This window comes from Zingiber officinale, chromosome 2B, assembly GCF_018446385.1.
Source record: "Zingiber officinale cultivar Zhangliang chromosome 2B, Zo_v1.1, whole genome shotgun sequence".
Taxonomy (NCBI): domain Eukaryota; kingdom Viridiplantae; phylum Streptophyta; class Magnoliopsida; order Zingiberales; family Zingiberaceae; genus Zingiber; species Zingiber officinale.
Genome location: NC_055989.1, coordinates 110747202 through 110773893, shown reverse-complemented (window position 1 = coordinate 110773893; position 26692 = coordinate 110747202). Strand labels below are relative to the sequence as shown.

Sequence of the window (26692 nt, the reverse complement as noted above, 5' to 3'; positions counted from 1 at the left end):
TATAGATAATGAAGTAAGATAAATGAATAAATAAAAAAAAACTTCATCTAGATAATGAAGTAAGATAAATGAATAAATAAAAAAAAATGAAAATATTAGAGGGTGAATATGAGATGAAGTCACATAGATAAAGAATTAAGATGGATGGATAAATAAAAGATGAATATTAGAGAGAAAGTGAATATGAGATGAAGTTATGTGGATAAAGAATTAAGATCGATGGATAAATAATTGATGAAAATATTAGAGAGAAAGTGAGTGGATAAAGAATTAAGATGGATGAATAAATAATTGATGAAAATATTAGAGAGAAAGTGAATATGAACGAAGTCACATAGATAAAGAATTAAAGATGATTGGATAAATAAAAGAAGTGAATATGAATGAAGTCACATAGATAAAGAATTAAAGATGATTGGATAAATAAAAGATGAAAATAACAATTTTTGATAACATTTTAATACATTTAGATAAGCTAAAATAAACTATGAATAGTAAATTTGAACTCCTTGCAACATCAGGAATCTACAGGAACTGAAATGGGTGTAATATGAGGTCTTTAGGTCCATCAGTGAGTTTCGGTCAAAACCCACTGATGGACCTAGAGAGCTCCGATTGCACCCATTTCAGTTTCTATGGATTCTTGGTGTTGCAAGGAGTTCAAATTTGCTATCCATTATTTATTTTGACTTTTAGAAGGTGTTAAAATATAAGAAGAAAGAATCAGCAAAAAAAATTCATATCAAGCCCACGTTGGGCCTGATATGGAATCATATCAGGCCCAACGTGGGCCTGATATGATTCATATCAGGCCTAACGTGGAGCCTTTTTGCTGATTCTTTATTCTTATATTTTAACACCTTCTAAAAGTCAAAATAAATAATGGATAGCAAATTTGAACTCCTTGCAACATCAGGAATCTACAAGAACTGAAATGAGTGTAATCTGAGGTCTCTAAATCCATCAGTGGATTTCGGTCAAAACCCACTAATGGACCTAGAGAGCTCCGATTGCACCCATTTCAGTTTCTATGGATTCCTGGTGTTGTAAGGAATTCAAATTTGCTATCCATTATTTATTTTGACTTTTAGAAGGTGTTAAAATACAATAATAAAGAATCAGCAAAAAGGCTCCACGTTAGGCCTGATATGAATCATATGTGACTTCATTCTTTATCCTATCATAGGCAAATAAAAGATGATCCATATCAGGCCCAACGTGGATCTCACTCTATTAGGAATGCTCAACTGTTTTAGGAACTCTTCATTTCATAATGAATGTGTTTATGATTGCTCTAAGTAGAAAAATAGATAAGGGCATCAATGCATATCCTCCTACATAAATGTTTCAGCTAGTGATGAAATCAAGTGGAAAAAGGCAGTAGCAAAACGTTGAGAGTTCTCTGACAAATTAGAGAATGTATAATGTTTCATTACCTATAAGAAATACATATGCAAACACTTAGAACAAATAGTCATAGTATAGTTATTGAAAAAAGAGAAGATATGTATAATTCCAATAAATAGAATTGACACAATACCAGATAGACCTAATTCTTCTATTAGCATGTAACTGCAAATAAGTCATGACTCACTTATTTCTTCTTTCTTTGTAAATGAAAATTAATCCAGAAAATGAGATCACTTACGAGAAACAAGGGAAAAGGACAAAGAGACACCACTCCAAATTCTGAAGGCTGAAAGAAAAGTGTGTCAATTATTTAAATGGGAAAAAGATACCAAGCAAAAGGTAGAGGAATTGCAAAAATCATTACTTTTCAATATCCAATCCAACATATTTGAAGACGTATTCAGCAGTTAAGGTTTTTCCGCATAATTTTTCAAACCCCCAACAAAGACATACAGCATGAACTGAGATTTAAGTCAAAATAAAATGCTACATTGGAAATGAAGAGTTCCTAAAACAATTGAGAATTCTTAATAGAGTGAGATCCATATTGGGCTTGATATGGAATCATATCAGGCCCAACGTGGGCCTGATATGATTCATATCAGGCTTAACGTGGAGCCTTTTTGCTGATTCTTTCTTCTTATATTTTAACACCTTCTAAAAGTCAAAATAAATAATGGATAGCAAATTTGAACTCCTTGCAACACCAGGAATCCATAGAAACTGAAATGGGTGCAATCGGAGCTCTCTAGGTCCATCAGTGGGTTTCGGTCAAAATCCACTGATGGACCTAGAGAGCTCCGATTGCACCCATTTCAGTTTCTATGGATTCCTGGTGTTGCAAGGAGTTCAAATTTACTATCCATTATTTATTTTGACTTTTAGAAGATGTTAAAATACAAGAAAAAAAATCAGTAAAAATAATTCATATCATGCCCAACGTGGGCCTGATATGATTCATATCAGGCCTAACGTGGAGCATTTTTGCTGATTCTTTCTTCTTATATTTTAACACCTACTAAAAGTTAAAATAAATAATGGATAGCAAATTTGAACTCCTTGCAACACCAGGAATCCATAGAAACTGAAATGGGTGCAATCGGAGCTCTCTAGGTCCATCAGTGGGTTTTGACCGAAACCCACTGATGGACCTAGAGACCTCAGATTACACCCATTTCAGTTCCTGTAGATTCCTGATGTTGTAAGGAGTTCAAATTTGCTATCCATTGTTTATTTTGACTTTTAGAAGGTGTTAAAATATAAGAAGAAAGAATCAGCAAAAAGGCTCCACGTTAGGCCTGATATGAATCATATCAGGCCCAACGTGGGCTTGATATGAATTTTTTTTGCTGATTCTTTGTTCTTGTATTTTAACACATTCTAAAAGTCAAAATAAATAATGGATAGCAAATTTGAACTCCTTGCAACACCAGGAATCCATAGAAACTGAAATGGGTGCAATCGGAGCTCTCTAGGTCCATCAGTGGTTTTTGACCGAAACCCACTGATGGACCTGAGACTTCAGATTACACCTATTTCAGTTCCTGTAGTTCCTGATGTTGCAAGGAGTTCAAATTTGCTATTCATAGTTTATTTTAGCTTATCTAAATGTATTAAAATGTTATCAAAAAATTAATTAAATTTTAAATGTCGTTGATGAAAGAGGAGATAGGAAAGAGAAGAGGGAGAAAAGAAAAACGATAAAAAAAAAAAATTGATTGGTCAGAAGGATAAAAAGGGAAGTGCACTTGAAAAAGTGCGTCCTTTGGTAAATACCAAAGTAGCATACGTCTTTTGGTCAATTAAGATATCTATGTGCGTGATTTAGTAAATTGCCGAAATATTAAAGAGAAGGTAAATATGAGATGAAGTAACATAGAGAAAAATTAAGATAAATAGATAAATAAAAGATAGAAATTATTAGAGAGGGAATACATATTTAACCGTCTTACAAATATTTTACTTAAGAGAGAGGAGAGACGCAAAAGGGAATGGAAGAGAAACACAAGAAGAAAGGAGCTCGGAAGAAAAAAACAAAAATCAATAAGTCGTTAGTTGTCGCATGGGGTGGTTGTGCAAAGTCGCTCACGGCTCGCGGCTAGCGTGCAAGAGCTAAACTCGAAGGACTATGTTGGTTGATGCTGGATTTAGATGTTTGAAATTGAATTATGATTTTACCTGCACATACGAAGCCTGGTACCACCATGTTAGCGGCCCCTCACTGTCAATTTGGCAAGTGCATGGGAAGGGATCCATGTTACTGCTTTTGCTGTGTAGAAAATATTGCTGTGAGTTGGTTGTTTCTTCATCCATGCAAGTATAAGGAACAGAAAAATGCTTTTACTGCCAAGTACTTTTGATCCTGTATCAGCAGAAGAAGAAAAAAAACAACCTGTAATTTAAGGATTTCTATATATCAAACAACAATGAAGTTAGTCTATTGGATCTTTGGAGGCAAGCAAGGTTAATTGGTTGGCACATCTCAGTGAACTTGTGTGGCTGCTGGGAAGCAATAAGTGAAGTAGTTCACTGCATGATAAAGAATAGTGGTTCATTGGGCATGTATGAAGCTAATCTATTGTGTGCCAAGTCTTTACATAGTTTATGTGTAACGCCCCGGCTGGGGCGGGTTCCATCCAGATCGAATTGAGAACGCCACTAAAATTGTCCATCGGGTTGACGACTAGCTCTACAAACTATCGGAGATCCTTTCAACGTGCTTTGTCCTCACTCGCACATATCCTGAAAAACTTCCCAGGAGGTCACTCATCCTCAGATTTCTCCAAGACAAGCACGCTTAACTTTGAAGTTCTTAAGTTTGAGCTTCCGAAAAAGGAAGGTACACCTTGGTGATATGGATAGTATTATCTAACTTTTTTAAGTCATACTTAACCAAAATCTCAGAACCGGGGTATTACAATCACCCCCACTTAAAGACACAACGTGGTTGTTGTGTAACCACGAATCACACCACAGACAAATCCCAGAATCTCCCTCGCTAGGTGGTGCCCTGGGTGCTTCTGCCACAGGGGCATTCACGATCACAAGGTCGCTCTGATACCATCTGTAACGCCTCGGCCCGGGCAGGGCCCATCCGGACCGAATCGGGAATGCCACTAGAATTATCCATCGGGTTGACGACTAGCTCCACATACCATCGGAGGTTCTTTCAGCGTGCTTTGTCCTCACTCGCACACACCCTGGAAAACTTCCCAGGAGGTCACCCATCCTCATATTTCTCCAAGCCTAGTTCTTAAATTTGGACTTCCGAAAAAGAAGTTGTACCTTGGTGATATGAAAAATACCATCCAACTTTTTTAAGTCATATTTAATCAGAATCTCAGAACTGGAGTATTACATTCTGATCAGTGACAAACCCAATAGTTCACTGGATGCTGCATCCTTAAACTTGATTTAAGGAAGCAAGTCTTTAGTCAGAAATTCCTGCATCTGAACAACAAAGTAAGCTTTAAGCATTTCAAGAAGAAAGATGAAACTAAAGAGTGTATACAATGAACATTCTGATCAGTGAACTCAAGAGAAGGAAAAAAAATTTGGGGGGTGTGGAAAAAAAAACTACAGAAGCTAAACGGAAAAAACTCGTCACAACTCGAGCCTAAACTTCCTTAAATCTCAGCTCCTTGATCAGTGAAAAACTCAATTGAAGCTTTTGTTTACTCAGTAACAAGTGGTATTCTTTTTCTTCCAAGTCTCCGATGATTCGGAATTCAGAGTGTTAAGAACCTGAATTTCAAAGAGCTGCTTCTTTGGATCAGAATTTTGAAATGGTCAGCTGAATTTTTGTTTGGAATTCTTGGTTAAATGCAGTAGTCACTCCAACTGTTGGGGGATCAAAATCTCCATCTTCAATTGGTTCTATGCAAGTTCGAAGGTTGATATAAGCAATTCAGATAGCTGCTACCAAATAAATAAAGTTTAGAATGAGCCAATAAATCTGAAATTGATCAGATGAACTGCAGTGCAGGAAAAGAAGAAAAAAAATTCAGCAGTTGGCATGAGTTTAAAGAGGGCTTATATGAGTTCCAATTTAACGAGGTATTGTTGTAAGTTGAATTGGTTTTTCACCCATGCTATGGGAATGAATTTCTCAAGTTATCCAGAGAATGAATATCATGTGCCAATGAATTCCAAGACTGAATCGGCAGGAAACAGATTAAAAAATAACTGTTTAGTGCCAATTCTGAATTTTGTTTCTGAACAGCAGCAACTAGAATCGATCTTTTAATATTTAGGTGCTCAATGAGATTCCTTGATAAGCTGAAATCTTAATGAGTCAAGCTGAAATTACCTTATATTCCAAGTTCTGAAACTTAAGTCTAGAATAAAAACTATAATTCAGAAATCAGATTCATTTCTGGAATTCTTTGGTATGAAGTCTGAACCTGTTCTTTTGAATTTCTGAAATGCAGGGATTGAGTCCATCCTAGAGGCTTCCTAATTGATGTTGGTAGCATTATTGGATTTCTGGAGCAAAAGGACAATGATCAGCTTGTGTTAGAAACTGAGAATTTGGGAGTTGCAGCAGCAAGAGTTCTGTTACAAATCAGACAAGGAAGAAGGAAACTTGCATAAGGATTTCTGCCAAGCTCCAAGGAATATTGTATTCCATACTTGCATTTGGAGAGTTCGAGAAGTTTCTTCGGTTCGGAGGTCTTGCGATTTGCAGTGCTACTATCGCAAAATAAAGTCGTTATATCTTGGGAGACTATTGTCGTATTCAGTGAGTACCATGTGCGGGGCAAATTCGTCTTAAAGAGATAGAGTCTAACTCTAGTCTCGACTTCGCCAAAGAGGTGTTATACCATCATTCTGCCCATGCTTAGATTGCACCACCACCAGATCCCAAAAATTTTAAGACGAATTTTCTATGTAATCTTGATGGATTCATCATCAACGACTCCTGTTCTACTGGCACTTAGCGAAAAAATAGAGAAGTTTACAGGTACCGATTTCAAGAGGTGATGGAAAAAAATATTGTTTTACCTAACTACGTTAAACCTTGCGAGGTTCTTATGTGAAGATACCGCCTCCATATCTTAAGGCGAGACTGATAAAGGAAAGAGGATGACATATGATGCTTGGGGGCATAATGACTTCTTATGTCAAAATTATGTCCTCAATGGCTTGGACAACACGTTATGCAACGTGTATAGTCCAATGCCAGCTGCAAAGGAGTTATGGGAATCTCTCGAAAGAAAGTACAAAACAAAAGATGTCGATTCCAAAACTATGACAACTCAAGTCCAAGAGTTACAATTGATCTTATATAATCTGCATGTCGAGGGCATGACAATGAATAAGTCCTTTCAAGTTGCCGCGATAATTGAGAAACTTCCACCTTCATGGAGGAAATTCAAAAATTATCTAAAGTACAAACAAAAGGAGATGGGACTTGAGGATTTGATTGTAAGACTGTGGATTGAAGAAGATAATTGTAAGCAATCGGAATCAATAAAAATGCCTATATTTGCAAAGGTAAATCTGCTGGAATCAAATAGTGGCAAGAAAAGAAAGTATCCTGGCAAAGGACAGAGCCAGGGGAGGGCCAAGAAGTTCCAAGGAACATGCCACAATTGTGGCAAACCGAATCACAAGGCCAAAAACTGCCAACGTCCAAAAAAAAGTTACTCAAGTGCACATGACTAAAGATAAATCGATGCCAATAGATATGTCAGAATTAGACCTGACTATCATTGTATTTGAAGCCAACTTGGTGGATAATCCAAGACAATGGTGGGTCGATACTAGTGCCATATGACACATTTGCTCTAACAAGGTCCAGTTTTCAACTTATACCCCTATTAATGGGAGAAAATTAATCATGGGTAATTCTGCAACTTCAAATATTGTTGGTCTTGGCAAGGTGGTACTAGAGATGACATCAGGCAAAGAAGCGACACTTGATGTGCTTCATGTTCCCGACATTTTGAAGAATTTAGTGATAGGATCTGCTCTTGTCAAAGTTGGATTCAGGCTAGTGTTTCAGTTAAATAAATATGTATTGACAAAAAATGGTCAATTCATAGGCAGAGGGTTCGTGAAGAATGGTTTATTCAAAATGTACATAATGGTTGTTCACTGTGAATTCAAGGACAATAAAATTATAAATTTTGCTTATTTTGTTGAGTGTTCCAATTTATGGCATGTTAGACTTGGACATGTAAATTATAACACTTTGCAACGACTTATGAATTTAAATTTATTACTAACATTTAATGTTAATCCAATACATAAATGTGAAATATGTGTTGAAGCTAAAATGATAAAGTTGTCTCTCCATTTAATGGAAAGAAGCACGACTCCTCTAGAATTAATTCACAGTGACATATGTGATTTAAAATTCGTGCAAACTAGAGGAGACAAAAGGTACTTTGTTACTTTTATTGATGATTGCACTAGATACTGTTATGTGTATCTATTGAAAGGCAAAGATGAAGTCTTAGAAGCATTCAAAAATTATAAGAATGAAGTTCAGAATCAAATTGGTCAACGAATTAAAATAATTCGAAGTGATCTAGGAGGAGAATATGATGGTCCATTTGATGAATTTTGTGAAAAATCTGACATTATTCATCAAATGATAGCTCCTTACTCTCCTCAATTAAATGAGATTGTCAAGTGTAAGAACCAAACTCTTAAGGAAATGATGAATGCTATGTTGATAAGTTCGGGCTTACTCCAAAATTTATTGGGGCTATTTTATCGGCAAACTGTATTCTCAATAAAGTCCCTCACAAAAGGAAAGATAAAACTTCTTATGAGTTATGGAAGGGTCATAAGCCTTCTTATAAATATCTAAAAGTGTGGGAGTGTTTGGCTAAGGTGGAAGTGCCTAAGCCAATGCAAACCAAAATAGGACCAAAGACAATTGATTGTATTTTTATTGGATATGCCAATAATAGAAGTGCATATCAATTTTTGGTGTATAAATCAACAATTCTTGATGTATATGTTGGAACAACAATTGAATCAAGGAATGTTGTATTTTTTAAAGATATCTTTCCTTACAAAGATATGAAAGAAGAAAGTTCAAATAAAAGAACTTATGAAATTGCTAGTAAGGATAATTTTGGAAATAATGAAGAACCAAGACGCAGTAAGAGAGTCATAATAGTAAATTCATTTGATCCTGATTTCATGACTTATATGTTGGAAAATGAACCAAGGACAATAAGCGAAGCCTTATCAAGTCCCGAGGGTCCCTTTTGGAAAGAAGCTTTCAATAGTGAAATAAATTCTAGCATGCAAAACCATACTTAGGAATTGGTGGATATTCTATCTGAAATCAAACCTTTAGGATGCAAATGAATCCTAAAGAAGAAATATAAAGCTAATGAAACTATTGAAAAGTGCAAGGCAAGACTAGTGGCAAAGGGATTCAAACAAAAGTAAGGTCATGACTTCTTTGATACCTATTCACTAATAATAGGGATCATATCCATTTAAATACTCATTACTATTGTTGCAATACATAACCTTGAGATACATCAAATGGATGTGAAAACAATTTTTCTAAATAGTGAATTAGGAAAGGAAATATATATGGACCAACTTGAAGCATTTGTGGCTCCAAGACAAGAAAATAAGGTATGTAGATTTGTGATGTCACTATATATTCTAAAACAAGCACCAAAACGGTGACACAAAAAATTTAAAAAAATTATAATGTCAAATGGATTTAAAATAAATGAGTACGATAAATGCATATATATCAAAGACACACCTGACTCATTTGTCATTATATGTCTATATGTAGACTATATGCTCATCATGGGTAGTAATTATGATATATTCATGACTACTAAGAAGATGTTGACCAAAACCTTTGATATGAAAGATATAGATATAGCAGATGTTATACTCGGGATTAAAATTGATAAGACATTAGATGGAATTGTCCTTTCACGGTCTCATTATATTGAGACAGTACTAAGAACATTTAATATATATGATCTTTCCCTTGTAAAAACACTGATGGACTTAAGCTTGCACTTGGCTGAGAATCATGGTGAACATATATCCCAATTGAAATATTTGAAGATAATTGACAGTTTTATGTATATCACTAACTGCACATGTCCGAATATTGCTTATGTGGTCAATAGATTAAGTGAATTTATAAGTAATCCAAATGATGACCATTGGAAGACATTAATAAGGGTTCTTAAATATTTAAGATATACCTTAGAGTATGTATTACATTATACGAGATATCCAACGGTACTAGAAGGCTATTGTAATGCAAATTGGATATCTTATACAAAATACTCTAAATCCACCAGTGGATATATATTTACCGTTGGTGGTGGAGAAGTGTCATGGAAATCCATGAAACAAACTTGCATAGCTTGATCAACTATGGAATCTGAGTTTATAGCCTTAGATAAAGCCGCAGAAGAAGTTGAATGACTTCGTAACCTCTTAGAAGATATCCTATGTTGGGAAAAATAGTGGCTGTCGTGATGATATATTGTGATAATCAATTGGCAATTGCAAGGGCACAAAATAGCTTGTATAATGACCTGTAAGTCACTACATATTTTTCGACGACACAATATCATTTGGCAGTTGATCTCTAACGGAGTTATCTTTGTTGATTATGTCAAATCGAAAGATAACTTGGCGGATTCGTTTACAAAAGGTTTGACTAGAGATCAAATATAATGCACATCAAGAGGAATGAGATTAAAAATCTATAAACAAGAACATTCATAGTGGTAACCCAACCTTATTGATTAGAGACCCCAAGATCTTGGTTCAATGGGACAACAAAATTATAAAAGTTCATATGAGCACTTGGACTAGTTCTCCTCTCATTCCTTGGATGGATGGAAAAGTGCTACCTATGATATATTGTGAGGTTAAGTTATAAACTTTTAATGACTCCTATACTTGAAAAAAGTAGAGTATGGTAGGATACTCTTTATAGGAGGTCACAAAGACGAACCGCTTCAATAAAATACTTATGAATCCAAGATGTTGTCGATGGCCAAAACGGATTAAACAATGAGAACTATAAAGAAATGAGAAATGTTATTGTGTAGGCACCATTGTCTTGGTTTACAGGAATGTCTGAGTAGTTCAAGATATCACATTCACTAAGCAACCTAGTAAATCTAATGATACTCTACTACGAAAGGTTTAAAGCCACGAGCTATCTCTTCTAATGTAATAATCTTTTGATTGAACACTCCTTAGGTGATAACATGTATGCATTAATTTTCATTCATATGAGGGATTATTGGAAACATAATGTGAATGAGAAATTAAATCTAGATCGTTGGATCAAGATTGACAAATTTGGATCGTCAATTTGAGAAGGCATAAGTGCCCTTTGGATGGATCAATCTCAACCATTGATTGACATCCAAATGAAGAGACATTGTATCTCTTGGGAAGGGATGCAATCTAAACCATCCAATTCAAGTTGGATGGTTGAGATCTGATTGAACCAAGAGGTTTTTATACCCTTTCACTTAGTATAAATACGACTCCTCTCCTTCTCGTTTCACTCACTCAATTTATTCCAATTCAAAGCAAGTATTGTATTCCATACTTGCATTTGGAGAGTTTGAGAAGTTTCTTCGGTTCGGAGGTCTTGCGATTTGCAGTGATGCTATCGCAAGATAAAGTTGTTGTATCTTTGGAAACAGTTATCATGTTTCGTGAGCACTGTGTGTGGGGCAAATTCATCTTAAAGAGATAGAATATAACTATAGCCTCGATTTCGCCAAAGCGGTGTTACACCGTCATTTGAAGGGGAGCTTTGGCGCAACGGTAAAGTTGTTGTCATGTGACCAAAAGGTCACGGATTCGAATCCAGGAAACAGCCTCTTGCAAAAAGCAGGGTAAGGCTGCGTACAATGGATCCTTCCCCGGGACCCCGCACGGCGGGAGCTTCGTGCACCGGGCTGCCCTTTTTAGTGTTATACCGTCATTTTGTTTGCGCTCAGATTGCACCACCACCAGATCCCAACAAAGCCTATTTCCCATTTACGCAATTTGGTCTCTTGCACAACCAAGGCAGCGACTACCACGCGATTAGGTCAGGCCGCCGCAAGTGACTTGGTCGCATACATGACCAAGGCTGCCTCCGCCATGGGGATTTGATCACACACGCAGCTAAGACGACGGCAGTGGCAGTGGCCGCATGACAAGATCAAGTTGACAGACATCCTATGCGGCACATGGCGATCGCAGCGGAAGAGAGAAGAAGATTAGGGATTTTGGATTAATTGCTTTCTATGTCCTCGGCAAGATACACAAAAGAGAACATGAACATGAGAATAGAGTTCAGTTTATTAAAATAAATAAAATTTTAATTATCTAATAAATGTCTTTCTATTTTATATAAATTTAAAACAGATATTTTTCTATTTAATTTTTTAAACAGATTTTCTTTTGACAAATATAAATTCAATTTCAAATATGTATTAATTTATCAAAATTTAAAACACATTTTAAATTCTATTTTTAAAATAAGTTTTTGAACCCCTATTTTTTTTTAGTGCAAATATCAAAACCTAAATTTTATTATTTAATTTACTAACTTTTTTAGTTTTTTTCTTTTGTCTTACTAATCTTTTATTTGTACGAATAAATGTTATTCGAGGAACACATTTGATGGATTAAGTGATTTTTGATAAAATTTTTCAAAAAAGAAAAGTTAGGGAAGGTTAATTTTTAATTGTTATTAATGTTATCTTAAATTAGTAATTTGTGAATTTAAATTTTATAAAAATTTAATTATATATAATGTAAAATATGGAGATGATATAAGAAATATATATAATGCAAGGGGTAAGAAAAAAGGTTATTGAAAGGATTTTATAATGGACAAATGTGTGAGATTTTTTATTTGCCTTGTTTAAGGAGCTTTTGGAGGATTTTTAACTGTGAAAGCATTGATTGCTATTTGTTATATAAAAAAAAACACAGAGAACCATGAAATATTTCAACACTCACTTAAGCAAAATAAATTGCACTGGTAATTATCTCATTATGTGGGTTATGGAGTTGCTCTTCAAAACTTTTTATTATTTATCTATTATTTTAAAAAATGTTAACAATGGTTTGACTGTCTTTGTTTTATTTTTTATTTTTATAATAGTAAAAGATGAATATATTCATCTTCAATGTCTCCGTCAATTCGTCGTAGGATTAATATGAAAAAAGATAAATTATGAATGATTATTAGTCTTTGGAATAGTGATTAAAGAGTTTTTTTTTTTACTTTTATGAATAATAAAGAGTTGGATTATAATAGTAAATATAATTTTTATAATTGAAAACTTAAAAAATAAAAAAATAAAAAAATCGATGATACAGAGACGTAGGATGGATGTCACGTTATTATATTATATTATATTACCATTAGCCATTTAAAGTTTGTTAAATAATTAAGTGAGAGTCATTTATGTTTATCTTTGTGGGTCAATACCATGTAGCAGTTTAAAGTATGCGGTAAACCTCACCGCACTGAATCTCAATTCTGGTTCTTTTCACCCAGCACTCCATAAATGGGTCCCACCTTTGTCTAGGTTTCTATGAAGTTGGGTATATCGTATTCAAGTGGCCTTTTATCGAGTGAGAATGAACTAAGACCCAATGATGCCACGTAATCATCGGGTCCCACTGCTTGTCGTTTCTATTTTTTTAGTTAGGTCACAGCATAATGATGATGCATGTGACGCCGCTCACTAAGTCGTGTCTCAAGTCGGGGATGATGTTATCATCTTTGCCTCCGTTTTCTATAAATGGGAAGATCGAGAACGAGACATCCAATCTTGTTGATTCCGCGAGCTATGTCCGTCTCCTCCGCTTTCTTCCCCTCTTCGCTCGTCTCTCTTGCGGCCTCCTCCGCGGGCGACCGCGGATCGGCGTCTTCCAGCGTTCCTCGAGTCTTCTCCGCCCCGATCCCGCGGTTCCCCCCCAACTTCGTGCGCCAGCTGAGCAACAAGGCTCGCCGTAACTGCAGCAACATCGGGGTCGCGCAGATCGTCGCGGCTTCGTGGTCGAACAGCTCGTCGTCGTTCGAGGCCCCACGATCCGCGGCCTCCGCGGACGCTGTTGTGGCACCCGAAGCCGTGTTGGATAGCGCCATCGGCGTTGGTGTCTCGGAGATCCTAACCAGTCCCGTGGAGTCACAGACTCTGGCGGCGGGAAAGGCGAAGGTTTCTCCCTCTGCTGCGAAAGTTACAGCGACGCTCAGTTTCGACGGGAGTCTCGCGGTTCATGCTGGTGACTGATCTTGACTGTTTGCCCATTTGATCATTTGATCAATTGTTTCTTTTTTCTCTTTCCTTTCATTATCTTAGATTTTTATGTTAAAAGATGAATATTCTTAGTTCGAAATGCTGCTGCCTTAGCTAGATACTTTTTATGATTGTTTCCATCTATAAACAGAGAAAAGGATGTGACTTTAACCCTTCGAAGAATTCCTTTTTTAAACATTCAAAAATGACATTCTTCTAACTGATTTTTTTTTCGGTTTACAACATTCACTTTCATGATCTGATGGATTGATTTCATCTGGTCTTGAACCAATTCCTGTTGGAAGAGAATTTCAATACCTAGATTCCTAAAAAAATGTAATCGTAATTATTATGTTTGCAATTAAATGAGAAAATGCGAATTGAAAATTCATTTATCATGTTTGGAATCATAGATGAAGTGTATATTTGGCATTATAATACCCTGAGAGTCATCAACACAAATCCAATTTTGATCGGATCTTAAAATCTTAATTTTTTGATAAATATTAAAATTTAATTCTTAGTTATGTTAGTATAATATTAGAAAGGAGTCCCAAATTCCATATAAGTTGATGCTTCCAAACAAGTGCTGATGATTTGTTATGGTATTGTAGGTGAGAGATATGGACGTGGTATAATCACAGATGCTATTACCACTCCTGTTGTTAATACCTCTGCTTACTGGTTCAACAATTCAGACGAGCTGATTGATTTTAAGGTTTGGATCAATTTATCAACCGTTTGTTAAACAACTTTTAAGTACAATGGATCCTTCTCCGGGACCTCGCATGGCGGGAGCTTCGTGCACCAGACTTCCCTTTTTTGTTAAACAACTTTTATGATTGTTCCATTTTTTTTGTTCATTATTTAATGCCATGATTCTCAAAATCTATATCTTGCTTATGTAGGAAAAGAGACATACTAGTTTTGAGTATGGAAGGTATGGTAATCCTACTACACAGGCATTGGAGGAGAAAATGAGGTTGGCAATTCTTCTGCATCATGCGTATTTCACTTAACTGTTGAAAATACCTGGTATATTGATGTCTGTTTCTTTGCTGGAGCAGTGCCCTGGAAATTGCTGAATCCACTGTGTTTGTATCGTCTGGCATGTATGCTAGTGTGGCCTTGCTGTCTACTCTAGTTCCTGCTGGTGGGCATATTGTGATCACCACCGACTGCTATCGAAAAACTAGAATTTTCATTCAGAATGAACTTCCCAAGAAGGGAATTTCGGTATATTTTCAAACCTATGTGCATATGTGAAATTTTTTCATTTAATGTTTTGTAGTATTTGAATGTCTTCTAAAATTTATACCTATGCATCTGTGCCATGGAGATGATGAATATACAAAGAAGACTTAATACTTGCGGTCACGTGTCTATCTTAGTTTTTACACGCGTGTGCTGGCACAACAATTTTCTTTGTCTACTATGTCTTTGATTTTTTGTTATTTTTCAAATACAGGTTACGATTATTGATCCTGCTGACATTGGTTCTCTGGAAAGTGCACTGGATCAAAATAATGTGAGAAGCAATGCTGTTTGACATTCACTGTATTTGATATGTTTATTATGCTTTGTGAGAAAAACGCTAGTGTTCAATATTCTCGGTTTTTGATGTATTCATTATGTTTTTATGGTTCTCTCTCATTGCATTGCTATTAATATTACTTGTTGTGTACAGGTATCTCTTTTCTTTTCAGAATCTCCAACCAATCCATTCCTCCGATGTGTTGATATTGAGTTGGTTTCACAACTTTGCCACAACAAAGGAGCCTTGGTTTGCATAGACAGTACCTTTGCTTCACCTATCAATCAGAAGGCCTTGACTCTGGGAGCTGATCTAGTTTTGAATTCTGCTACAAAATTTATTGCTGGTCACAATGATGTAATTGAATACTGCAGAAGATTTAATCTTTTGTGATCTTCATTTCTGTTATTGAGATTACTTTCTTTATAGGTTATTGGTGGCTGCATCAGTGGTTCAGAGGAGCTTATCTCCAAAATTCGCCTGTATCATCATGTTGTAGGTGGTGTTCTTAATCCTGTAAGTGAAATATCCATTGGATCGGATAATTTTGTTCACAAAGTCAATTGCTAGTTTCAGACGTTCAGATTTAAGAGGACATATACAACTTTCTCTGTTATATATTTTCCTTTTTTTTTCCCCCTGCAAACTACATAGTAGCTCCTGTCATTCTACAGGTGAGAGTAATACATTAGTTTCTATTATTTTTTTCTTTGGAAAAAATTGAATACCATGTGTAAATTATCTAACTCCCTAGCGCAATATGTGTAAGTTAATAATTGGCGATCAATAATTTTCACAAACTTGTCTAAACTAGTGGTTATTGCATGTTATCTTTACAAACAAATGTTTTAGAAATTTAAAATCCACTCTGTTGATGTAATATGCTTTCCAGAATGCCGCATATTTGATTCTTCGAGGCATGAAGACATTGCATCTTCGTGTAAAGGAGCAGAATAGTACAGCACTTAGGATGGCCCAACTTTTAGAGGAACATCCTAAGGTATGTAACCTCCCCTTTTTTCATGTATATTTGAAAGTTTTTTTTAGGCATAGAATGGGCTTAACCTGAGTTGATGTATTGTGAGTATTAGTATTAGCCCTCTTTCCTTTTTCCTCTTTGCAAATAAGTGAGATTATTTCATGACTTTTATCATGTAACAAATACCAACCTACTAAAACTTGATTTCTTGGGTTAGATCTATCCCTATTCATAAAGTTGATCAAAATACACTTTTCATATCCTTCTTGGAAAATTAAATATCAATTTCATTCAAAGGCAACCAAGAGTCTATAGTTAAAAGAATTGAATATGTTTGAGTGGAAAGTGTTGGGGTTTGAAGGAGGTTGAAAAAGATTAGTTAATTTAATGAAAAATATTTTTAAATTTTAAATTGAATGTTACTTGTAATAAAGCCTAATATAGAGCTCAACGGAATAGAGGCATAAGATTTAGGTAGGTGAGTTTGAATAGTTGGGGAAAACACAACTTGACGATGGTGATGATGACTAAATCTTGGGTGAGAGTAAAAACCTATTTGTGAATGATTAACACTTTATTACCTTCACTTTCAAAATTTTGCTCTAGCAATACATTAACTATCAGGTATCTGATAACTTAAAATTTCTACTATTTGTCAATCTCAATATCTTCCGTTTATGAGATCATCTTGCAAATGTCTTCTCCATCTAAAAACCTCCAATGCATAACCTTGCAAAGCTTTGGATTCTGTGGATCTCAGGACCTCTAAAGGAGATTTTATTTATTGCAAATGATGTGTTCCTTAAAATAATACCCTTTTAAAGAATGATTTCTCAAGACAACGAGCCCTTATATCTCCCGTCAGATTTGCAGTTACATCTCTTCCTATACCCTTACCTTTCCCTAATGTTCACAGCAGGTTCCACTTTATAGTAATCAAATGAGTGAACTTCTTTTAGGGTTAACAATATTAAAGGAGTGTGTAGGATAGTAGGAATATCTGGGCTTATATAATGGCTCTACGCAAGCCTCCAACACCATCTGTTCAGTTGCTATGTTACATTTTTCCTGCAGATGGGAGCACAGTCCACCTACCTAATATTTGATGTATCACAGGGGATGCACAACACATTGTTTTAATGATTATTACTTGCTGCTTTAGTGGTCCAATTGCAAGTCTCTGATTGTCTTTAAGGATTAGTAATTACTGTGTTAAGTGGTTCTTATCTCAGAATCTGACGTATGCTAGAGAATTTTGTAATTGAGCTTCCCTTCTTACCTAGAGATCTGTGCGACTAAATAATTGGCTTTTCTGGGCAACTTTCCTTGTTTTCTTGTGTCCTATAGTGATAAATTTGATTCACTACTTTTGTTGATTTAATCACCATAGCATAGAATGTTAGAACCCGAGTTTAACTGTAGTACACCATTCAAAACCTAAAGCTAACACACTCAACTCAGTCGCTCACTATTAGCGATGTGGAACTAGACTAGTGTTCTTTTTGCCAGAATCAACTATATGAACAAATATGACAAGCCACCATAACGATTCAATGCTTATGCCTAAGTTGTGAATCAACAGAATTGTCATTCATGTCACTTTGCAACTTTCCTTGTTTTCTTGTGTCTTATATGCAAGAAGTTGATATAGTGAGAAATTTGATTCACTACTTTTGTAGATTTAATCGCATGGCATAGAATGTCAGAACCTGAGTTTGACTGTAGTAACCAATCAAAACCTAAAGCTAACACAATCAACTCAGTTGCTCAGTATTAGCGATGTGGAGCTGAACTAGTGTTCTTATTGCTAGAATCAACTGTATGAACAAATATGACCCGCCGTCATAACGATTCAATAGTTATACCTAAGTTGTGAATCAACAGAACTGTCTTTCATGTCACTTTGCAGTAAATTGTGGTTCATTTGCCACAGATCTAACCTACTGTACTTCATTTCCCAGATAATCCGAGTTTATTATCCAGGCTTGCAAAGTCATCCTGAGCATCACATCGCCAAGCGTCAAATGGCTGGTTTTGGTGGTGTCGTCAGTTTCGAGGTTCGATCCTCGAGCCTTTATACGCATCAGCTGCATCTGCAGATTCATGTTATTTCAGAACTTACACATTCATTCATGATACAGATGGCTGGAGACCTGGAAACTACTAAGAAATTCGTTGATTCTTTGAAGATACCTTACATCGCCCCTTCATTCGGAGGCTGCGAGAGTATAGTCGACCAACCTGCCATCATGTCTTACTGGTAATATTCATGTTTCAGGCGTAAAATTTTTTGCTTCAGAACTAAATAAAGCCATAGTCGATTCGAAATCTAGCCAAAGAAATACTTTGTTTCCTTCGATCCTGACTCATTTACATGTGCAGGGACATTAGTGAATCAGAAAGGGTAGCCATGTACGGAATCAAGGACAATCTGGTGAGGTTCAGTTTTGGAGTTGAGGATTTTGAAGATCTAAAGGCCGACGTCCTTCAGGCGTTGGAAAAGATTAATTAACTTGCATTCAACCAGATCAAACGGTTTCACGTGCTATTCCTACTTTTGTTTTTTGTTTTTTCTTTTAGACTAAGGCAGGGAGCAATTGGATATTTGTATTGTTTAATGACTTTAATATTTCTAGTAATTTGCTTGTCGAATACTTTTTTGGTGATATAATTATCTCCTGAAATTATTTACACATGATTGAATAAAAACATTTATTTTATCCCATCTTAAGGTTAAAAGTAGAGTGGAAGTGGTAAACTATTTAGGAGAATAAATAAGAAAATTAACATTTGAATCTATTAATACGTTGGAGGTTGATTTTTAAATGTATATAAATTATGTTTTAATTTATTCGATGGCCAATCAAGTAGGTAGATTGTCTAATTGTCTAGCCCTCTAGTTACTTATAATGTAGCGGAAGTTAAAGTGCAGTTGAAGAGTGCCAAATTGTTATAGGGCATCTGTGTGTTATATGATGTATTTATAGAAATATTTTTTTTTTCTGAATAGGACATATAATTACAGAATGTTAGGCTTTGAATATTTTTTGATTTACTTTGACATAGAAAATTTTATAGTTACGATATATTTATAGGAATATTTTTTTCTAAATAGGACATATAATTATAAGATATTAGGCTTTGAGTATTTTTTTTATTTACCTTGGCATAGAAAATTTTATAGGACCGAAAAGTTTGGTATGGAAGATAGTCTACTTTTTGAGATTAATGAGGCTTGGACATTTGAATTATGAAAATAACAAAAAATAATTGAATTAGAAAGATCTAATGGTCGTCTAATAATGTATATTTTTTAAGACGAATACGTTAGAGGTTAGCTTTTGAGTCAAATTAGTTGTAAATTAATCAAGTAAAGTTTTATATCACGTAAATTTGATCAAGATTCGGAACCAATGGTTCTAGGTTCGTGACAGTTAAGATTATTATTATTTTATTTTAAAAAATATTTTTGATATCCTAGATACCTTACTTGTATACTCCCTTAATGTCCGATTTTTTTTTCAATTTAATTTTTCTATGTTTAATATTATAATCAACCTCTAAACTCTAAAAATAAAATTTTATTGACATAACTAAGAACTTAAAAAAAAATTTGAAACCAATCACCGAGTACACTTTGTGAGGGGCTCGTATTTGTATCGAAGATAAAAACTCCCTATTTATATAGGGCTTGCACTTATATAACTTATATAATTTACTTACGTATTCTCTTCGGATATAGAAAAATTAAACCTCACTTAATTCATTTATATTTTTTCTTTTATCTTAGGATGGGATGTTATTGTTCACTTTCATTTTTTGTTCCTATAATTTTAGCTCCTTTGCTATCAACGTCTTTTATCATATCATCTAAAAGTTATATTTCTTGTAGTTTTTTTTATAGCTCTTGTTCAATTATCAAGTAATACTTGTATTTCCAAAGAGTCAAGATACAAAATAGATCGTCATTCATCCTATATATTACTTCCGAAACTAATGTCTATTCTACAATAACGAATAATACTGGACAAGTTAGAATTTCTTTTTCTATGATGAAGAGTATAAGAAAATTTTAAATCTTCTAGGACTACTATCATAGAATATCAAAATCTAATTCGCTATCTTAAGAAGTCATTAAATAATTCAAGTTCTTGCTTGGAACTTGAGAGTTTTGATAGATGTTTAACTCATTCTCAAGAGAAGTTGTGCTTTTGTAAATTTCAAATTAAGACTACTAATATTTTATGTTTTGTATATATTAATTTATAAGTCATATTTTTAACTATATTTTTAATAAATATTATATAAATTATTTATAATATTTTGTATAATATTAGCGAGATTAGGAAAAGATGAATCTTTAAAAGAACATACAACTAAATAAATATAGAAATATGATAAAAATATTTTTCTCATTTTATTTTCATTACTAATACAGAAAGAGATAAAAATTCATTTGTAATTGATCCAGTCGTAGATGGACGCTGGGGATGTGACACTTCTGTTGACTAGTCGAAGGCTTCCAAGACGTAGATCCTTTGTCGCCGTGAACCTGCAAACACAACGCCGAGCCGGGGAGGGGTTCCCAGCGACGACCCTCCGACGTTCAAGTCAAAACTCCAGCAGAAAGAAGTAGAGCAAAGAAGAAACAAGAACTATAGCTACAGTAAAATAGTGAGCATACCTTCATCAATGTCTGGGGGTCCTTATAAAGGACTCCCCAGAGGCGTGTGCACGCTCCCCGAGGCGTGCATGCTTCTCAAAGCATACATGGAATGGATGTGTCAGGAAAGCGTGCAGGACGCCATACTTTAATAGCACGAGCATATATCTGACGCGACAGTGGAAGTTTCCCCCGTACGATTCTCTGTCTGACCACGCCACCGACCATGCCTCTTGCCAACGACACTAGTTCCTAGGAAGATAGTGTCAACTGCTCCCTTTGTCCTTTACTGGGGCTGAGCGTAGGAATCACTCGGCTGACACCTTTCCCGGGCCGAGTGGAGGATCGTCAACTAACGACCACCAGGCGGATGCCCACTCGGCCGAATGTCGTGTCTACTGTTAGCCGAGCGGGATGGCCGCTCGGCTTCCGTTTCTTCCCGCTTTGCCTTGTGAGCGTCGGAAACTCGGCGTCAGGTCGAGCTGTCGAAATACCGTCTTGGGTGACTGTTGCACCGCTTGGGAAGATGGGTCGACCGATCGACCGACCCCGGTTGTTGGCCGCCTTGACTCTGCGTGACTTTAACTCTCCACATGTCATTGACTTCTCTGTAGACCGGGTTTCACCTTTAATGCCCGGATCAGTAATATATTCATTTAAAATTAAAGTTATACTACAAAACTTCATCGTGACTAAATGAAAAGTTAGATAAAAAAAAAAGCTGAAAATTTATTTGGTGACATTGTGTGAAAATAGTTATACATTAGTATTATTAGTATTTTATGAAGAAAATAAACATAATAATTTTTTATATTGAAATGAATCATAATGTAAATTTTAAATCTCATTTTATTAATTTTATAAAATTTATCTCATTATTTTAATCATAAATAAAAAATAATAATTTTAAATGACTTAATTTGATATTTTAAAATTTTTAATACATCTTGAACATATTTAAAACATGTCATAGCCATGAATATGAAAGTATTGGGACTAATATTAACAAATGATATTGAAAATAGTAGAAGTTAATTTATATTCTTCTAAAATTAAATATAATAATTAAGAGATATTGTGAGTTATTAAAAACTCGATATATTAATCAATGTTCTTGAATTGTCCAAGAATTATGGACTCAATGATAAGTTATACCTGTTGGTGCAACATCCCTCAGGTCGAGGTTGACCTGTTTGACCAAGCTGAGTCTTGGTTTGAGTTTAGATGTTTGACAATAAGAAATTGATTGAAGAAGAGTCAAGTAGGTCAAGGTTGACCGGATATTTGACTGGGAAGTCCTAACTGGGAAGTTAGGTAGAATGGAAGTCCTGGTAAGTGAAGCCAGGCAGAAGGAAAGTCCTAGTGAGTGAAGCTAGGCAGATTGAAAACCCTAGTGAGTGAAGCTAGGTGAAAATCCTGGTGAGTGAAGCCAGGTGAAAGCCCTAGTGAGTGAAGCTAGGTGAAAGTCCTGGTGAGTGAAGCCAGGTGAAAGTCCTAGTGAGTGAAGCTAGGTGAAAGTCCTGGTGAGTGAAGCCAGGTGAAAGTCCTAGTGAGTGAAGCTAGGTGAAAGTCCTGGTGAGTGAAGCCAGGCAAGGGAAAATCCAGATGGATCAAGGATGATCGGACATCTGGTGTTGGGAAGTCCAAGTAGGTCAAAGGATTGACTGGATACTTGGCACGAGGAAATACAGATAGGTCAAAGGGATTGACCAGACATCTGGTGGAAGTCCAAGTAGGTCAAGGGAGTGACCAGATACTTGGCATGAATAGAAAAGTCCAAGTGGGTCAAAGGGATTAACCAGACACTTGGTGGGAAGTCCTAGAAGGTCAAAGGAGTGACCAGATGCTAGGCATGATGTACCAACAGGTCAAGGTTGACCGGATGTTGGGTTGAGAGGCTTAGGACTTGGTTTTGGGTAAAAACCAAGTACTGGATCGATCAGTGGATCGATCCAGGCCTTTCCCAGCGAACAGAAAGCCTCTGGATCGATCAGTGGATCGATCCAGATGTCCCAATCGATTAGTGAATCGATTGGGACGCTGCTGCTTCGCGCGATAAGCGCTGGATCGATCCGTGGATCGATCCAAGCGTTTTTCCAGAGCACAGAGGCGCTCTGGATCGATCCGTGGATCGATCCAAAGCCTCCCCGATCGATTGGGAACATTCGAATCGATCGGGATCCGACCGTTGGCGTCGATAAAGGCCGCAGGCGCACGATTCCTTCGGCATCTCTTCACCGATTCACTCCAGATCTCTCGCCAGCTCCTCCACAGCACTCACAAAGCTCAGATTGCCAGTTCTTGAAGGATCTTGGAAGTTCTCCAAGTCAAGAGGCGGATCAAAGCCAAGAAGAGAAGCTAGGGTTAGGGTTTATACTCATTGTAAGCTTGTAAGCTTGTATTTCTTGTATCCTTTCCCTCTCTTCTTGTATTGAGTCTTGTAGGGCTTCTCCGCCCTTGGTAGTTACCATAAAGGAGAGTGTTATTAGTGGAGGGTGTGTGTGTTGGTGTGGATCCTTGGATTAGTCACCTCTTGCGAGGTGGATACCAAGTAAACCAACCGTGTTAGCATTGTGTGATTGTTTGTGTATTTTCCGCTGCCATATCTTTGAAGAAACAAGCAACGCCGAGCACCGAGCGAACGCGACGAGCTATTCACCCCCCCTCTAGCTACTTTTCGGTCCTAACAATACCCATATAGGAATAAATTTATTAATGATCACACCAAATATTTGAACATAAAAAATATATTATTAAATTATTATTTTTGCTTGATTTAATAATTTTTTAATTGTACGAGTAAGTATAGTTTGTGTAACACATTTAGCCGATGAATTAAGTGATTTTTAACAAAAATATTCAAATGTACATTTAGACCCAATACAAAAGAAAGATATTCTACGAAAATAAATTTAGTTAATAATTTTCTTAATTTATTATCAAAATATTTAAATAAACTTGAATTAGTACATCTACTAGTCAATCAAAATCTGAATAATTATGCTTCAAAATGTTTGACTCTTCAATGACCCACAACTGCCACCTAATTGGAATATTTAAGTGACCTTGCAAGATCGAGCTATATCTCATATGGTATTGTCAGAGCCACTTTGCTGCCTGACCATGTCGTTGTACAGTCAATCTCTCCTGGTGGCACGACCAAGATTGAACTATCTTATGTAGTGGTGTCGGAGATACTTTACTGCCTGGCCATGTCGCCATACAACCAATATCTCTTGATCGCTTGACTAGGATCAAGCTATCTTATGTGGTGGTGTCAAAGACACTTTGCTATTCGATCATGTCGCCACACAACCATTCTCTCCTAGTCGCATGACCATGATCAAGCTATCTCATGTGGTGGTATCGGAGACAGTTTGTTGCCTAGCCATGCCGCCACACAACTAATCTCTCCTAATCGAATAACTAGGATTGAGTTATCTCTCTTGATGGTGTCAGATACACTTTGTCGCTTGGCATGCAACCACAAGGCAATCCTTTCCCAACTTTTCGGTTAGGATCAAGTTATCTCTCCTAGCTTGTTGGCTATGATCAAACTATTTTACTTGGTGGTGGCAGAGACACTAACCTGCTCAGGTCAATCAAATTTTGGCTTTGGTATTCTTACTACTCCCGACTCGGTGTGATTGAGTTTCTCTCCTCGAGCAAGTTGAAACTAATTTTCTGGTGTATTGGTGTTCTAGTATCCCCGAACGGCCAGAGGTTATTGCTCTGGTGTTCTGTGTCAAAATTGGTGTTTTGGCATGATGGTGTTCCTGTTTTCTCCCAACTGCATGGAGGTCCCTTGAGCATGGCGCATGATGCACCTCTTCATTCTTACTATCTCCCCAACTTCGCGGGGTTGAGTCCCTCTCTCCAGACAAGTTGGATATGGATTATGATATTTCTATTTTGGTATTCTAGTATTATGATGATAGGATGAGTGTTTTGGTATGAAGGTGTTCCTCTTGCTCTCCAACTTCGTGGGATCGAGCTTCTCTTTTTGAGAGGATCAAGGTTAGCTTTCCTATGACTGGTATTCTGTTATCCCTAAACAGGTGGGGGATACTGCGATGGTATTCTAGTTTGGTGGGTGGCTATTTTGGTTACTCCCTAGCTTCATGGGATCAAGTTTCTCTCTCAAGATGGGTCAAGTATGGTATTATGGTATTTTTCATTCCTATTATCTCCCCAGCTCCATTGGATCATGTTTCTTTCTCGAGATGGGTCAGATATAGTTATGATATTGAGATGGGTCAGATATAGTTATGATATTGAGATGGGTCAGATATAGTTATGATATTATGTTATCCCCAGATGGGTGGGTTTTGTTGGTGCAGTTAACACCAATGATCAAATTCAGGTTTTAATTAATGACAAGTGGATTAAAGTTAGATGTTGTATGATCTAACTTTGTTACCAAATGTGCAGGACTTAACAAGTTTGGAGAATTTGACATCAGGCTGAACCTGATAGTTGGTGGAAAATCCAGATAGGTCAAGGAGTGATTCGATATCTGACAAGAAGTCTAGTTGAGACTACGAGACTTGACAGTTGGCCGAAGTTCAGTTAGGTCTGAGAACTTGACAACTGTAGGAATACCTGATGGGTCAAAGGAAAGTCAAGCTATTCAATATTATAAGCAAGGTAAGTCACTGGAGAAAAGTGATCCAGTGAAGTCGAGTCTCAATTAGGGACTTTAGGCATTGGTCCAATAGGCCCATTTTGAAAGCCTAAATTGAGACCATGACTAGATTCTGGTTTTAGAAAGATATGATCTAATTAATAATACTATTTCTAATTTATACTAACTCTGTTTTGCAAGTCAGATATTTTTTTATTGGATAGACAAGTTTTGCAAGAGCTAAGATACACAAGATGAGCTCGGGTGAATAATGCTCGAGGCGTCTCCTGTGCTGTTAGAGGTGCCTCGGCTGCCTTAGCCGAAGACCCGCACAGAAAGGCATGAAGGCACCTCCCATGTGGTTGGAGGTGCCCTGAAGCGTGGCGCGGAGGCACCTTGGATGATTGGAAGGCGCCCTCACATAGATAAAGACTGCAGGTTGCGGGGCTTATCGAGTCTAAAGTTCAAGGGATAACTTTTTCACTTGGAGGCACCTCGGACAAGGTTGGAGGCGCCCTCAATGCTCAATAAAAGCAATGTTCAATTAGCAGCAAGTGACAACTCATTTTCTAAAGCTTCAACGATCCTTCTACTGCTCCAACTATGTTGTGCTACTGCTGCGCTACTACTCTGTGATATCCGACTGCTGCAAGCATATCATCACCAACATACGAGCGCTCCCACCTCTACATCTTTCATGTTGGTAATTTTAATTAAAGTAATTTATGTTACTATCTAAAAGGAAAGTGTAGGCTATTATTACACATCCCTATTTTTCATACTTGTATTTAATTCCCTCCCTCTTCCGACAGTTCTGGAAGAGGTTTATAGTAGATTGCTCATCAATACAGTTTGAGGGATCGTCGGTCTTGAAGTAGGAATCGTCGAAAGCTTCGAACTAAGTAAACCACTCATGTTCGGGTGTGCTTCTTTCTTTCTATTTATCTTTTCTGCTACATACTATTTTCGAAAAAGAAAATTTTTAAACATGTGATTCACCCCTCCTCCTCCCCCTCCCCACGTGTGCATCAATCTACAAGTGGTATCAGAGTAGGTTCACTTTGAATTGGTGCAAACATCAATCAAGCAGGGGGATTCTCTTATTTTCCTTTCCTTTAAGCCTCGTTCGATTTTAAGCTTTTTGATCTAGTTCAAATTAGTGCAATTATCTCTTTTGGATAAGTTTTCTCATTGCAAATACTCTAAA

General features: G+C 36.4%; 1 protein-coding gene across 1 annotated transcript; it reads left to right on the top strand.

The window, feature by feature from the left end:
* The first annotated feature begins 13203 nt into the window (after positions 1 to 13203).
* On the top strand, positions 13204 to 18891 carry LOC122046789 (cystathionine gamma-synthase 1, chloroplastic-like). Its single transcript, XM_042607663.1, has 11 exons — positions 13204 to 13671; positions 14300 to 14403; positions 14594 to 14667; positions 14753 to 14921; positions 15154 to 15213; positions 15373 to 15576; positions 15649 to 15735; positions 16112 to 16219; positions 18160 to 18255; positions 18340 to 18458; positions 18581 to 18891. Exons 1-11 carry the CDS (start codon positions 13236 to 13238, stop codon positions 18708 to 18710), a joined length of 1587 nt encoding a protein of 528 aa, XP_042463597.1. The 5' UTR covers positions 13204 to 13235; the 3' UTR covers positions 18711 to 18891.
* The last annotated feature ends 7801 nt before the right edge of the window (positions 18892 to 26692 follow it).

Bases quoted from the DNA above. Each gene is read 5' to 3' on its own strand.
- LOC122046789 (XM_042607663.1), top strand. From the start codon at position 13,236: ATGTCCGTCTCCTCCGCTTTCTTCCCCTCTTCGCTCGTCTCTCTTGCG. The intron at 14,404-14,593 runs GTTTGGATCAAT...TTGCTTATGTAG, and splicing joins ACGAGCTGATTGATTTTAAG to GAAAAGAGACATACTAGTTT. The intron at 14,922-15,153 runs GTATATTTTCAA...TTTCAAATACAG, and splicing joins TTCCCAAGAAGGGAATTTCG to GTTACGATTATTGATCCTGC.